Source organism: Triticum urartu, chromosome 4 (assembly GCF_003073215.2).
Source record: "Triticum urartu cultivar G1812 chromosome 4, Tu2.1, whole genome shotgun sequence".
NCBI lineage: Eukaryota > Viridiplantae > Streptophyta > Magnoliopsida > Poales > Poaceae > Triticum > Triticum urartu.
The window spans coordinates 572779430-572795891 of NC_053025.1; the positions used below are offsets into that span (position 1 = coordinate 572779430).

Sequence of the window (16462 nt, forward strand, 5' to 3'; positions counted from 1 at the left end):
ACCGGTTTTTGTCGAACTCGCCGGTTTATTTAGCCCGATCGGGCAGTTTGTTCGTGGCTGAGGCGAGTTGGCGTGGCTACTTCTCATTGCTATTACAACAAGGGCGAACGTGGGGAAAGCCATGCATGATGGGGAGCGCATCATCTTTGGTATCTTTAATCATGTGGCCGTGAGCTTCTCCTCTCTTGACCAGGTGCTTGCTGCTCTCTTTGGGCGAGTGAAATTAGGCGCTTTATCTTGTCTCGTTTTCGTTTCGCCCCTTTTGTGTGAGGCTATTCTCTTTCCTGTCTAAAAGCACTATAATCTGGGGAGTTTCTGTTAGTCAGGCTAGCTTAAAAACGTGTGCGATCCATTCGTAGAACCGTGTTTGTTACAAACGCACTGGTAGCAGTGAAAAAAGAGCTCCATGCATGCAGCTAGCTTGCTAGAAGCCGGAGGCCGCACCGAGTAAGTACAATAAGATACAGTCAGCAGACTGTAAAAATTAAACTATTATATTTTTGTTGAATTGGATGATAAAGAAGAAAAACTAGTTGTAGATTAACAGTCTACTGTTGGGTTGATTACATGTGACATGGCAATTTTATATATCTAGTAGTTAATTATATTATTAACCACGCTCTAAGCGGGTTGAGATGCATGAAGAACGTCTACCTTAAATACGAGAATGTGTTGGCCTGCTTGGAAGAAAAAAACATGCTAAATGAACAGTGACATGAAAATAACACGAGGGATATAGTACATCTCAGCAAGCAGTAATTAATAACTGAGTCATGCCATGATAGACAGAATATAAAGGCATCTTCAACGCTGACCCTCAAACCGCCCGCATATGTTTAGACCACACGGTCCGGACGTGTTATGTCATCCATTGTGGGACTGTATTGATCCGCTCGATGGTCCGGACGTGTTTTTTCCCACAAAGCGAAGACAAAGTGAGGGGCTTTGAGAGCGTCGGGGCTGCTGCCACACTGGCTCTTTACTACCCTGGTCCACCAAAAAAACCTTCCTCGTCCACGTGCATCCCGCCAGGCGCCAGCTGCCCGTATTGATGTCGCTGTCGAGCGACCTCTAACTGGTGCTGACATTGAAGTGGCGCGCCGTCCGTTGCACGCCCGACTGAACACGCTTCTTCGTCGCATTCAACCGGCTTCAAACTGCCCCGCCTACCTCTATTGAACCTACGCATGTGCCGAGAAATCTACTCCGGCCACACGTTCGTCCGTGCGCTGGCCGGCAATAAACACAACGCCGCTTGGCTCCTCACATTCGCCCGCTATTTAAATGAGGCCAGACGCCGGGCAAAAACCGCATCACACCTCCGCTCCCCATCTTTTTCTTACACCATTTTTTCCACAATCTACATGAAAGAAAGGTTCTCCAACATAAAAGTTGGTTGGGTGGCCTGCCGAGTTCGCCTGATACGAGTTAGGCAACTTGTTGTTCCACCTCCGTCGCCGCCCTAGGCCATCAGTACCATGGGCGAGGCTCCCGGCAGGCAAGCGGAGGAGCAAGCAGCCGCTCCAAGTTGGTCCCCTGGTGCAACAACTCACCGCTTCAAGCTAGCTCGTAGAGGAGTGGCCAGTTGCTCCACGCAAGCACGCAGGGGCATGGTGGAATGGGCATTGTGGCTACCGTGGACGCCCTCGTGTTGTCGCACTCCTCCCACGCCTACGGTCGCATCATCCATCGAAAACGTTGACGGAACCGCGCCATGCCGGCGGAGGGGGCCCGCACGTCCGCGGCCACCACCGACATTGAGGAAAAGCAAACCATGGGAGGCTGCGCCCCTTGGGTCCCACGATGGCAGCCGCCACCGCGTCGCCGGCATACACAATCAATGTCTTGCCTGGTTCAGTGTAGACCGCCGTCGACCCCCGTCTCGGCTTCATGGAAGCGGAGGAGCCACTCCTCCCCTCCGACTGAAGCGCAGCCGGATATAGGGAATATATGGTGGAGGCAGAGGCGAAGGCCACGGAGGGTAGCCATGTCATGGAAATGGAGATCCGCCGCGGCCAACATTAGACTAGGTGATTATACCTCCAGATCCGGAGCTTCGCTTTTAGTTACAAAATGTCTGAAATGTAATGAGTTTCGTCCGGCTTAAATGAAATCTGCCGTGTTTGCATGAATTTCATGTGGTTAGTTCAAACAATGATTGAAATGTATGCGGGCAGCGTTGGATGGCCGGCTCCGGTATCAATGTCCGTGGATTGATCCCCTGTCCACGGACGGATGCCGGAGCAAATTTGCGGGTCAGTGTTGGAAATGCCCTGAGGGCATCTTCAATGCAACGCTTATTTTGCTAGCGTTTGGCTTTCCTGATTTTCATAGGGAGCAAACAAGCGTGATTCATCGTTGAAGTGGATTGCCGGTCTCTAGTGCAGGCTCTGAATCCTGCGGCAACCAACAAATCAAGTCTGTTCTCTGCTATATGCGATATCCGAGAGACCCTCAAGCATTTCAGGTCCCACCACATCACTTGGATTAGCAGAAACCAGAACATGCTTGCACACAAACTTGCTGGGAGAGCTAGAAGATTAGGGGACATTTTCTGTCTAGCAGACGTTCCTGCTGAGTTTAGGGATCTCTTACACTCTGAATGTACCCCCGGTGTGTGATCATTTTTTTAATGATCTTTATTCTCAAAAAAAAAAAAGCTAGTGTGATTCTTAAACCTCTCATGCATTGTACGTGATGCATCCGTCAGTAACTTGTGAACCACATTTTGGAAGTTATGTTTTGAGCTCTTCATCGCACCTACTTGGGAAATTGTCCTTTTTGGAAAAAGCTCTGCTTTATGTCTTCTTCATTTTTGCTGAAAAAAAGCTCTGCTTTCCCTCTCTTTCTCTTTTTGCTGATTAAAAAGCTCAGCTTTATCACCTTATTTGGCGGCCAACATGTGTGCTGGTTGGGATAAAGGCCTTCGATTATTTGCTCCATGACTGGTAAGAATATATTAGGGAGAAAACATGGTAAGAACTATCATGGTTTTCAAAACATGTTATATTTAGAAATAGAGGTAGTAGCCTTTTTGGCATCCCAACTCTGTGGTTGTATCTTCTTCTTTTCTCCCATTCCGAAAAGGACCAAAATATCCAGCGAACATCAGACTTTTAGGCATGACAAATTATGTTTGCCAAGGATGAAAAGTTTAGTTGGCGAGCATGGAAAATCTGTCGCAATTTATTTTGATCAGGAAATTGCCGTGCTTGCAAACTGAATGTTCCACCAGTTCATTTTTTGCTAGGAATTTGTCATGCTTGCAAACTGAATTTGCCATCCTGGCGCCAACATGAATTACCATGAAAAATGCCATAAACGTGTACACCTAGAATGATTCTAATTTTCCATTACTTGTTTTAATACCATGTCCGGCATCACATGTGATCCACTATATGTTACATGATTTAAGTTTTAATTTATGTGTATTTATCTTTCCTTGTAAAAATCGTGTACTTCCACTGCTCTTATGGTTAAGTTCAAGAACATGTTTTGGGCTTGGTAAATGACCCCGTCGGCAAACCACTGACAGGAGAACGACCAAGCGTTCAGGCGCACTGCTCGCCACTTTGTCCCTTCTTTGTTCACTTGCACCGTAGTTCGATCAGCGCCCATCCCTCATTCCTCATTCTCTTCCTCTGTTTAGTGTTATCCTCTTTTGTTCGGCTCCCAACAGCGCGCCCCCCGATCCAACGCGCGTTCCTCCCTCCATTGCCCCGCCTTCTCCCCTTCTCCTAGCTCACCCAGCAGGACCAGTCGCATGCATGGATAACCTTACGGAGGTTGCTTGTGATGCCGAGCTAGGTAAGATCTGGTGCCTATTGGAATGTGTCATGCGCTCCTCGACCTGCTTAGACGAGGCTCCGACGATCCATATTCGTCATTGGCAAGCCCAAATCGGCGAGCATCGGTGCCTTGAATGTAGGCACATGGAGAGGTGAAATAATGTTGCAATTTTTTTGAGGTACCAACCAGTTGCTACAATGATTGGAGATTTGCTTGTTCTTTTTCTATGCATACACATGTTTGTCACGTAACTGTAACATTTGTGTGCTTTTTTTCGGCGCGAAAGAGAATGCCGCAACATTGCTACACACGCACGCACAAAATACGGCATGTGGGGTTTTAAGTAAGACGCTGCAATGGTCAAATGATCCAAACCCCATCACATTCGAACAAGATGAAGATCATGCATGTGGTGGCGTTGGCACTGCATACATTTGTTTACGTGGTTCACCCGGGCCCGTCCTGGCAGTAGAACCCCCTTGCGTGGCCTCAGTGGAAACGAAAGTGTTGTTCTAAACCCGAGCTCACGTGAGCTTGGGTGAATAGTAAAAAAAAATACATAAAATTCTGAATGTTTTTGTGTGAAACATTGTCAGAAGTTTTGTTGTCCTACAAAATTTCATCACCATATGACATCCGGAGAAATCATGGCAAAAAAATTAAAAATAAATCAATGGTACAAAATGTGTTTGAATATAACCATTTTGAGCATCATTTTCTTTTCTTTTTTTGCCACGATTTCCACGGATGTCATGTGATGATGAAACTTTGCAAGCCAACAAATATATTTTTCAATGTTTCACAATTTTGTTTTGTAATTTTTATTTATTTTACTGTTTGCTCCGAGCTCATATGAGCTCCGGACTAGAACAGCCGCATCCCGGTGGTAAGTCATACTACACCCCGGCTAGGCTTTCCGTCCCATGCATGAAATGAAAGCACAACAAAGCAAAATGAAAAAGAAAGAAAGCAGAACTGGGAGCTGAGGTGCATCCGGCGGGGCCGGGCGGCAGCAACGGGAACTGAAAACGGGTGTCGGGGCGTGGATGGCCTGCGAGTTTGTGAGGCTGCGTGCGGGCGCTGCTGGCGTTTCCGGCGCTTTGGTTGGTGGTGCCGCGTGACTGTGCACGTATTGGCCGCTTTGCGCGCGCTTTCTTTGTGCGCCAAGCGAAAAAAAAAGAGGAGAGAGGGACGTGGCTTACCTTTGTCCTGCATGCCTGCCTGCACCGGTGGACATAGTTCACGGCTTCGCGTGGCTGTGCTGCGCGCGTGCATGTCGACCGCGTCGTTCCTAGGCACTCTTTTCGTGCTTTGCTCCGTCGTGCCCATCCATCCATGAGTCCATGACCCCGCCGTGTTCTAGATCCTTCCGAAGTACCAGTATTTTTTATGCTACCTCGTAGACTGAGTGTGGGGCCAAGGGGCGGCGGAGTCCAAGGTGGGACCCGCTTTGGATCAGATTTTCATTTTTCTCATATCCAGACGCCTCTGTGCATAAAATAGAGTCATAGAGACGTTTGATTTCGGAGCCTATATCTTTTTTTATTTTGTTTTTGACAACGAGCCTATATCTTATTCTTATTTGTGTCTATTAGATCCTCTACTATTTTATGTCGCAGCGCTCCCAATGTTTCCCTTTCCTTCCTGTCCTAATCCGCAACTGTGTTAGCCTCTCGATCTGCATAAATCAGTGTGGACTTTAGTGCTTTCTTAGCCTTTTGTGCTTTAGCTGATTGTTCCACGGTCTATTCTTCATTCAATATTCCAGTCCAGCAAATACTTTCCTTATCATGCAAAATTGATGTTGGCTATGTTCCTTCTCGAAAATGATGCTTGCTATTGATATGTACTTACTCCTTCTGTTCCAATTTCCAAACTACTATATCTCTTTTTCTTTAGACAACTATGTCTCATTTAAGTTGCAACTTTGAGTGTGTTTTTAAACTATATTAACTGAGAAAATTCAAACACTTGAGCAACTCTAGCAGAGTTGCTATACTCTTGACCTCTCAAACTCTTTGGAGTGCGCTTCATAATTTTTGGAGATTGCGAAGGTGGCGTGCAAACACACAGGCGCCAAAATGACAACCTCAATTTTTCTTCTTCCATCTATTTGCATGTAAACTCTACCGGTCCAGTTTGGCATCAACATCAAATAATTTAAGTTTGTCTAGGGCACATCTAAGTGACCAAATAACACTACAAAGAAAAAGAAAAAAGGCAAAAGAAAATGTTTGCACGAATCTTCATGTAAAATTAATGGTATATGACTTAGATGTGCACTACTTAGGGCACATCTAGATGCGTTTAGCAAAACTGAATAATTTAACAATATTATTACAAACCTTGTCTGGTGAATCTGCTCCTCTTCCCATTATCAATTGAGGAACCATCAACAAAATTTGCTCCTCCTCCGCATCCAACAAATCATTCTTGGACTCATCCGAAAAAATGGCAATGAGTAAAAATTCTTCTACCACCGATGACACCTATACAAATTGTGAATCATATGCATCTACATGAATCTGCGAGGTGATACACCAGTGAACATAAACAATTTGGGGAGGTATACCTTGGCGCAAGTCGTCAAACACATTGAGATCTAGTGGGCGAGATGTGGCATGGGTGACGCCGGAGATGGAGTTGACGACGGCGGACAGTCGGCGCATAAATTCGGCCTCATCGGTGAGCTGGGGAAGGGAGGACTGGCAGCAGAGACAAGCTGGCATCGAGCTCCCTTGTGTGGCCATGACAGTGGTCGATCAAATGGTAGGAAGCAAGGACGGGCTATGGCGACGTTGAAGGAAATATGCCCTAGAGGCAATAATAAAGTTATTATTTATTTCCTTATATCATGATAAATGTTTATTATTCATGCTAGAATTGTATTAACCGGAAACATAATACTTGTGTGAATACATAGACAAACAAAGTGTCACTAGTATGCCTCTACTTGACTAGCTCGTTAATCGAAGATGGTTATGTTTCCTAACCATAAACAAAAGAGTTGTTATTTGATTAACGGGATCACGTCATTAGGAGAATGATGTGATTGACATGACCCATTCCATTAGCTTAGCACCCGATCGTTTAGTATGTTGCTATTGCTTTCTTCATGACTTATACATGTTCCTATGACTATGAGATTATGCAACTCCCGTTTGCCGGAGGAACACTTTGTGTACTACCAAACGTCACAACGTAACTAGGTGATTATAAAGGAGCTCTACAGGTGTCTCCAAAGGTACATGTTGGGTTGGCGTATTTCGAGATTAGGATTTGTCACTCCGATTGTCGGAGAGGTATCTCTGGGCCCTCTCGGTAATGCACATCACTTAAGCCTTGCAAGCATTGCAACTAATGAGTTAGTTGCGGGATGATGTATTACAGAACGAGTAAAGAGACTTGCCGGTAACGAGATTGAACTAGGTATTGGATACCGACGATCGAATCTCGGGCAAGTAACATATCGATGACAAAGGGAACAACGTATGTTGTTATGCGGTCTGACCGATAAAGATCTTCGTAGAATATGTAGGAGCCAATATGAGCATCCAGGTTCCGCTATTGGTTATTGACCGGAGACATGTCTCGGTCATGTCTACATTGTTCTCGAACCCGTAGGGTCCGCACGCTTAAGGTTACGATGGCAGTTATATTATGAGTTTATGCATTTTGATGTACCGAAGTTTGTTCGGAGTCCCGGATGTGATCACGGACATGACGAGGAGTCTCGAAATGGTCGAGACATAAAGATTGATATATTGGAAGCCTATGTTTGGATATCGGAAGTGTTCCGGGTGAAATCGGGATTTTACCGGAGTACCGGGAGGTTACCGGAACCCCCCGGGAGCTATATGGGCCATAGTGGGCCTTAGTGGAAAAGAGAAGAGGCAGCCCAACATGGGCCGCGCGCCCCTCCCCTCCCTTGGTCCGAATAGGACAAGGAGAGGGGGTCGGCCCCTCTCTCTCCTTTCCCCCCTCCGCGAATCCTATTCCAACTAGGATTGGGGGGGGGGGGGAATCCTACTCCCAGAGGGAGTAGGACTCTCCTGGCGCGCCTCTCCATGGCCGGCCACACCCCCCTCCCTTAGTCCTTTATATACGAAGGCAGGGGCACCCCAGAAACACACAAGTTGATCCACGTGATCATATTCTTAGCCGTGTGCGGTGCCCCCTTCCACCATAGTCCTCGATAATATTGTAGCGGTGCTTAGGCGAAGCCCTGCGACGGTAGTACATCAAGATCGTCACCACGCCGTCGTGCTGACGGAACTCTTCCCCGACACTTTGCTGGATCGGAGTCCGGGGATCGTCATCGAGCTGAACGTGTGCTAGAACTCGGAGGTGCCGTAGTTTCGGTGCTTGATCGGTCGGGCCGTGGAGACGTACGACTACATCAACCAAACGCTTCCGTTGTCATCTACAAGGTACGTAGATCACACTCTCCCCTCGTTGCTATGTATCACCATGATCTTGCGTGTGCGTAGGAAAATTTTGAAATTACTATGTTCCCAACAGACGTGTGGTAGGGTTGGGAACGGGTCAGTGGAGGCGAGCTATGTTGAATGGCGACGGTCCAGAGAGCGAAGGTGGCAGCAAATGACGATGGCTTGTCGATGTGGGCGATGAAGAAAGGGGGTGCACTAGCTGAAATGTCTCTGAACTCTAAAATTTTGGTGGGCGAAGGGAGCGCTATATTGCCTTTCCTAGACTCCAAATATGAGGGCAGGTGGGTTGGATTTGAAATGCCCTCCAAAAACAAGGTGGCGGATACCAAATCTGGTAAATCAACTTTTTTACCCAAAAAACACACAGAGGATTATTGTAGCAATCATGTTGATATAGCAACTCTACTAGAGTTGCTTTTACACCGTTATGGTATCATCATGACATACATGGATACTAGTACTTTCAACCTCTTTGGAGATTCTATATAAACTTCCCACATCCTACATAGTGCGCAGGGAGCCACAAAGCTTTGTCCATTATGGTGAAGTGCGATCAGATAAGATAAGAGACAATTACTACTCCGTACCAAATAACACAATTAAGATGCTTATTTGACTATTACTTTTGTAACTATATCATTCATAGTACTATCTTCATGAGAACGGACGTTTGGTGACCCAGCTCACTGGAGCTCAATTTTTTTTGAAAAATTCAAAATTAAAAAAAAATCATTAAAAAAATTCTGAAAAAATTTGTGTAAATAAACAAGGATGTTATGTATACGTGTCTAAATTTTTATGATGAAATACCTTAAAATGACATCTGTAAAGAAAAGGAAAAATTCATGGCCTGGAAGAATGAATAGCATCGTATGTTTAGAAGCCTCAGATTTGTTTTTTTTTTTTGCACAAAGCTTTGTCCGACACGGTGAAGTACGCTCAGGTAAGATAAAGAGAGAATTCACATGAAAACCTATGTGCTGAATATTCGTCCAAAATCTTGTCAAAGCCAGCAAGCAAGAGACACGGGTACATGTCACCGAGTTCTCTATTCTAGAAAGTTCTCTATCCCTCTCTGCCTTTATCATCTTCACTACTACTACACAATATTTGTGTGGTGAGGTGATGTTCTCTTGTTTACTTTACGCCCTCTTTCTCTAGTGAATCTTCTTTGTGGTTGAAAAGTTGCTGCCATATCTATATCTATCAAACAAATCTAAATACCGAATACCAGAGCGGGCCGGGCCCACGCACGTGTGGGGGCATGGGTGCTCATATCCTAGTGGCACTCGTCCAAAGCAAGCCATCTCTTTATTAAATGTTATCAGCCTGGTGTGTATCATGTTCCGAATTACTCCCTTCTGAATTACTCGTCACAGAAATGGATGTATCTAGATGTATTTTAGTTCTAGATACATCCATTTCTACGACGAGTAATTTGAAACGGAGGGAGTAGCTGCTAGTGTGGACTACATACATAATATATATTTTTTCAAACGTTGACGTCGGTCCTTGGGTGCAAGATTTATCTTGTGAGAAGGAAAGGGTGCGTCGCAGGAGTGCTAGCACAAGCACAAAATATTATCCTCACCGGCGTTTTTCCACCCGCGCGCAACCGCGGTTGACAGGTGGAAGAACGAGAGGACGTGAGAGCTTGCAAGCAACCGGGGCTCCGGGACGCCAGAGAAACTGCATGGCTGTACCGTGGCACGAGGTCACGTCGGATGACCACCCCGTTGGTCGGCCCTTTCTGCATCTTTTCTACGTATACTTTTCTCTCTCTCGTGGGAGGGAAGGGAAAAGAAAAGCGGGAGAGGGAGAGGGACGGGCGGAGAAAGGGACGAAAGGAGCACCGGGCTGCGATGCAAGCATCGTCTGTGGAGGGAAGGAGGGAGGTGAGGTCAATCCGACCCGACGCAGGTGGGCCGAAAGTGATGCTGCGGACGGGAGGAAAGGACCAGGTGTCGATCGCTCATCGTGGCGGTGTGGGTGAAAATGTTTTGTTTTTTGTTGATGGGTGAAAGGTTGTTAAATGAAAGTGGGAGCGCGGATGAATCCAAGGGTTCCGAGATAAGACCGGAGGAAACCGGCTAGATTTTTTGGCTCCGACGAAAGCAAAAGGCTTTGGCGGTTTCCGCTGGTAGGTGGCGTGATTAGCGGCTTCTCTCTCTCGCTTGCTATTTTTTTCTTCTTTTTTTGAGGGGTTTCTCTCGCTTTTTTTTTTTGAGACAAAAGGGGTTTCTCTCGCTTGCTTGACGGTCGTTGGTTGGGTGCGAAGTGCAGCCGCGGCCTGATGGGCCTTTTCCTCCAAGGCCCTGCCTCCACCACGTGGCCCGCCTAAACTTGGGCCTCGTAAATGTCTGCTTGCTGTATACTCCCCTCAAAACAACGGGCCCCTAAAAAAACGGCATCACCTGACTTCGGCCGCTTTGTCTCAAAAAAAAAGTCACTTTGGCCACTGAACGTGGGATTGGGCGAGACGGGCGTGGCGTGGTGGCCGACGGCGAGACGGCACAAGCGGCAAGCGGGGCACAGGCCGTGCGTCGTCGTGTTCTTGCTGACGGTGACCTCGCAGCCACGGTCGTCGGCGGCAGCGCAGGGCAGTACTCGCGGCGAGGCGGCGACCGGCGGGCTGCAACGCCACCTCGCGCGGAACCTGTTCGACGTATTGCCCCGCCCAACCTACTCTCCTGGACTCTCTCTCTCTCTCGTGCCATGGCGACGGCATTGCTTCACGCCACCCTCGGCCGGCCACCATTGTCGTCTCCCTCCACCTCCAGCTCCCTGCCATTCAGGCGCCACCGCTTCGAGGTCCCTCTCCCACGGCACCCAGGTGAGCCACACCGTCATAACGCCTCCCGACTTCTCTCCGTGCCTTTCTCCACCGGCTCAGGCCTAGCTGCCGATGTCATGCGCTGCTTCCTCTCTGTCTTTCTGCGCGCAGGCTTGGTGGCACACCGGCGCGGGGCGTGCCCGAGGATCGAGGCCATGGCGAGGCACGGCGCGCGGAAGGAGAACGCCAAGGTCAGGAACCGCCGGCTGCAGAAAAAGGTACGGTACTGGTCACCTCAGGGTTGGGTTGTGTGTTCCAAGTTCCAACCACCACCAGCAAGGCAGCAATCTGAAGGGAATTCTCTCTGGCTGCAGTACAATGGCACTACGACCAAGCCCAGGCTGTCCGTCTTCTGCTCCAACAGGCAGCTCTACGCCATGCTCGTCGACGACCACGGCAAGAAGATCCTCTTCTACGCCAGCACCCTGCAGGAGGAAATCCGCGGCGACCCTCCATGCAGCACCGTGGTAATCCAATCCACCCCCCTTCCTTCATCGTCAGTCCAACTCGCAATGCATTCACATCTGAAACAAAAACCAGACGGTGCATCTCCTGAACTTGAGCTGTTCTTTTTGTTGGCAAACAGGAGGCCGCTCGGAGGGTCGGGGAGGAGCTCGTCAAGGCGTGTATAGAGCTGGACATCTCCGAGGTCTCGTGCTACGACCGCAACGGGTTCGCCCGAGGGGAGAAGATGATGGCGTTTGAGGACCCGGTCGCGCAGCACGGGTTCCTGCCCAGATAGCAAAGTTCTGAGATCCTTGGGAGGCTTGCACCAGCTGCTCAGCGTAGCAGGCTATTTAGTGAAGAGTAGGAGTGTAGCCTGTGGGAAGTTGTTTGCTCTATGAACTGCTTGATGTATGATCAGGAGTACTCGATATTTCACAGCATGTTATTAAGCCAGACAATCATCATTGACAGCCATAAAATGTTTCTCCATTGTCATTTCAAACAAATAACTCTAAAACAAAAAATCAAGAACACACAAAGGTTTTGCAAGCTATATTGACATACCAATTCTATTACAAGAGGGAAAACAACAAATTCTACATTCCATCAAGACTCCTTATGTTACAGAGGCTCAATTTTTCAGTGGCCTACATTCTTCAGAATAGTTCATCTGGTGGAGCAGATAGCAGTTAAGATAGCATACTATGCTGAAGCTGTTCCTTTTGTTCCCATCTTGTACATGAGCCATAGACTCCTGAATCCTGATGCACGAGCCAATAGAAGTTTGTTCAAGGAATAGTGCAACTTAGTCACTGGCCAATTCTTTGCACCAATTCATTCGATTCAGCATGCTGGATCCTGCACAAGCGCACCTCTCATGAATGACAATATTAAGTGTCAACATGACATATGCAATGTATTAAGCATCAAACGATGAATAACCTTACAGTCAAGGCTCTCGCAACTCAGAAAAATAGTGATGTTCATCGTCAGGTTTGTCCCAGACTCCCAGTTGTGCCACCTAGCAGGCTGTATGCGGTGATCAGTCCATCTTTCTCCTCTCTTCCTCCAAAAACAACCCTCCACAAGGTAGCTAACCACCGTTAATTTTCTGAACCTCAATATGAAAAATCTACATCACTTGTAGTCTAGTACAGAAGGATTTAGGTAACTGTATTATACAATAGGAGTAAACATCCATCAAACATGCAAAATGTTAAGCACACAGAGACCAGAGTGAAGAAATCCCCTTCCCAGAACATGACGAGCTTGTAAAACAAAGATGCGAACAAGGAATTGCCAGTCATACATAGAGAATGGTTAAATGTAATCAACATGATATCTGTGAGGGATACTCAGAACATGTTAAAATAAAAATCTTAGGGCAACTTAGTAGACTTTAACTGTTAATTTATGGGATTCTAGAAAACAGTCAATTTATGGTTCAACAACCACCAAATTAATTCAAAGAAAAGTTATCACTTGCTAATAGTTCAACAGAAAATGATTGTAGTGTACCACATTATTCCTCTAAACAAAGTTTACATTGTTGCTGGCGATCCCTCTAAAACCAGCAGGGCAAGAGTTCAAATTTAAGAACTTTTGGAAATACTATTCACTACTTACTTGCAGTTCGTGAAAGTAACTATTGCTGGACCCCACAAGGTATAATCACTTGAAGTTCATTCGGTGATTTCATCGCTTTCTAGCAGCCACATTTATTAGTGAGCCGCACAAGGTAAGATGATACTGGTCTCCAAAATATGCACTTGTTTCTCACACATGCCAGAGGCAATCCTAATGACAGTGTGCACCTCGTAGTCAAGACTAAGATGTTGGGGTTGGTTTTAAAGAAGTTCAGGCCTGCAAGGCCCAGTACTGCAAATGCCCCTTTTTTGTGTAAGCATCAAGTATGGGCTGGTACATAAATACATAATAATGTAAGTGAGCTAGGCTATACTTAACATGCATACATACTGAAACTGGCTTCGGTGTGGCCATTGTCTATGTACCATCACCTGACTCAACTCAACTAGTCTTTCAGGTATTTTGATTACCTGAGCCTTAGTTGCCAGCAGCCTTACACCATGGATATCAATCATCACACCTTGGCAAGAAGACCGAGACAAATGTGACCAATCCATAGGCTTGTCTGGTGTGAAGAGAATCTGGCTAGCATGACATGCTTGTGAATTGTGATCTTAAGGATAGCCAGATAATGGTAAACTACAGCTGAGGCAGAAAGGCAGTGCTCCGGCCTGTAGTCTTCTGGACCCCCTTCTCATTCATGGCACGTCTGATCTCTGTGGCCTCAGCTATCCGTCCAGCAGATGTGTACATATCGCTGAGCAAAATGTAGTAACCACCCTCATCTGGGTTTAGGTTCCTTAACTCCTGCACAGTCCTCTCTGCCATGTCAATATCCCCATGAGTCCGACAAGCACCAAGTAGTGCGCCCCAGATCACAGCATTGCTCGGAATTGGCATTCGCTTAATCATTTGGTATGCCTCCTCGAGTTTCCCTGCCCGACCAAGCATGTCCACCACACACCCATAGTGCTCGACTGTGAGTTCCACTTTGCCATAGTCACCTCGTTGCATCGCATTGAACATGGCTCGCCCCTCCTCAACACGGCCTTTGTATCCGTACGCCATAAGCACCGCGAGAAGCGTCACACCGTCCGGCCTCACAGTGTTCCCTTCTGCCAGCATCTGATGGAACACAGCAATCGTGTTGTCCAGATCGCCATGTAATGCATATGCCGAGATCAGCGTGTTCCAAGATGCCAAGCTCCTCACCATCATCCTGTCAAACAAAGCTCGTGTTTCAGGGAGGCACCCGCACTTTGCGTACATGTCCATAAGTGCATTGCGAAGTGGCACCATCCATCCAAAACCAAGGGAATCAATGTGCCTCCGCACACGCTCCCCGGTTGCAAGATCCCCTAGTGTGGTGCACGCGGACACAATACTCACCATGGTCACCTCGTCTGGCTGCATCGGCATGGCATCAAACAATGCCAAGGCCTCCTGCGGCCGGCAAGCCTTGGCATATGCTGAAATCATCGCAGTCCAAGAAACGACATCCTGGTGAGGCATCTGGTCGAACACAAGGCGGGCGGCGTCCAAATCACTGGCTTTGAGATGCGCGGTGAGTAGCCCTGAGAAGGAGATCACGTCCCGAGCCGGAATTTCTTCAAACACCCTGCACGCGTCGTCGACGGACGCCCGGCACGCGTAGGCGTGAAGCAGCGCATTGTGCACGTGCGCGTGCGCGCCGAGCTCGCCGAGGCAGCCGTGCCTGATCGCCTGGGCATGGAGGTCGGAAGGCAACCGCCGGCCCGAGGGGCAGCGGGAGCAGGACTTGAGGAGGAAGGTGAAGGTGAAGGCATCGGGCGCGGCGCCCGCGCGGCGCATCGCGGCGAAGAGCCCGATGGCGTCGCCGGGCGAGGCGGAGGCGGCGAGGCCGCGCATGAGGGTGTTGTAGAAGAAGGCGGGGTGGGTGGAGGCCGAGGTGATGAAGGGGAGGTGGGTGGAGAGCATCGCGGCGGCTTGGCGGAGGTCGCCGGCGGGGGAGACGGCGGCGAACCGGAGCAGCTTGGCGAGCGCCGCGACGGCGTCCGCGGCGGGGAGGAGGCGGCGGCGGCGCAGGAGGGCGCCGTGGAGGAGGCGGAGATCGCGCTTCGTGGAGCACCGGGCGGAGAGCGCCACCAGGTCCCCCGGCGAGGTGGACGTCGGTGGCATCGCGGCGGGCCTCGTCTGGCTGCGCGTCATCCGTCCGTCCGCCGGGAGCCTGCGTGGGTGTGTTCAACTGTTCTGTTCGCTCCATGTGGAAGAATGTGGCTGTACCACAGCCGAAATTCCCCCACCCTCTGTAGCAAAGTTGAGTTAACAAGTGAAGTGCCCTGTACTGGTTGTTTTTCCCCCAAAAAAGAACACTCATGTAGTCATGTCTGTTAACCAAACATAGCAGTACAAACACCCTTAATAAAGAAAATTACTGCTTCCTCGGACCACTTTTGTAAGATATTGTAGATATTCCAGACAGCGTCCAAAACAGTTTAGAGCAACTCCAATAGGGCGACTCATTTCGTCCGCTCGCGTCTGTTTGGGTCGGTGCGGACAAAAGTGGCGGCCCAACGCGCCGACCCGAAGGGACGCGTGTCCGTTTTTCGTCCGCGGATGACCCATTCCAGGCCCAATTTTAAGCCGGATTTACGTCGGCGCGGACACGAGACGGACGCGCGCGCGCCTACTCCTCTCTTCGGGCACGCCGGTCGGTGGCAGGCACCATCATTTCCCTTCATTTTCTCCAAAAATGCTCCCGTCCCCGCGCGCCCCCGCCCCCCAACCAGCCATGGAGGACGACATCGACCTCGACCTCGACGCCGCCGCCGGCCTCGCCTCGTCCGGCGCCATCGCCCCCTCCGGGAAAGGCAAGCCTCGTGCCCCGCGCAAGACCGCCGCCGCGACCAAGCCGAAGAAGGCGCTGACGCCCGAACAACGGGTAAGGGAGTCAGCCAAGAGGAATGGCGGGAGGCACCCCGCGGACGCGAGGGATGAGGCCGCCGTGCAGGCCGTCGCCGTCGCCGCCGCGCAGCAAGAGTTCACCAATGCCCGCGTCACCGCGGCAACGAGGGAGGCGCTCTACATGCTAGGGGTAAACCCTAGCCAGCACAGCGTCCTCTAAGCCGTCGTCGCCGCGGCCAGCACCGGCTCGTCGGCGTTTTCTCAGATGATGATGCCCGACTCACCCCGCGCGTCGGCTTGCAACCCGGTCCCCGGCTTCCACGTCTACTCGCAGGCCTCCCGCCTCTCCGGGGAGTGCTCACCCGACGTGAGCGTGGCCGCGCCTTCCACGCCCGCGCCCATCGACCTCAACGCCACCCCGGTGGTCGGTGGCTCGTCGTCCGGCGACACGAGGAAGCGCGGACATGAAATG

At 49.3% G+C, this 16462-nt stretch overlaps 2 protein-coding genes across 6 annotated transcripts; one reads left to right on the forward strand and one right to left on the reverse strand.

Moving 5' to 3' along the window:
- Positions 1–10644: 10644 nt before the first annotated feature.
- On the forward strand, positions 10645–11981 carry LOC125552788 (50S ribosomal protein L18). Its single transcript, XM_048716467.1, has 4 exons — positions 10645–11073; positions 11185–11291; positions 11388–11540; positions 11660–11981. Exons 1-4 carry the CDS (start codon positions 10956–10958, stop codon positions 11813–11815), a joined length of 534 nt encoding a protein of 177 aa, XP_048572424.1. The 5' UTR covers positions 10645–10955; the 3' UTR covers positions 11816–11981.
- Positions 11982–12075: 94 nt separating this feature from the next.
- LOC125552786 (pentatricopeptide repeat-containing protein At5g15300-like) lies at positions 12076–15385 on the reverse strand. 5 transcript variants are annotated; one of them, XM_048716466.1, is made up of 3 exons: positions 13578–15385; positions 12463–12582; positions 12076–12378 (listed from the first exon to the last, which is right to left on the reverse strand). In XM_048716466.1, exon 1 carries the CDS (start codon positions 15292–15294, stop codon positions 13747–13749), a length of 1548 nt encoding a protein of 515 aa, XP_048572423.1. In that variant the 5' UTR covers positions 15295–15385; the 3' UTR covers positions 12076–12378; positions 12463–12582; positions 13578–13746. The 5 variants fall into 5 exon arrangements, with proteins under 5 accessions (XP_048572423.1, XP_048572422.1, XP_048572421.1 ...); XM_048716465.1 differs by having other exon boundaries at positions 12463–12600; XM_048716464.1 differs by having other exon boundaries at positions 12463–12631.
- Positions 15386–16462: the final 1077 nt, after the last annotated feature.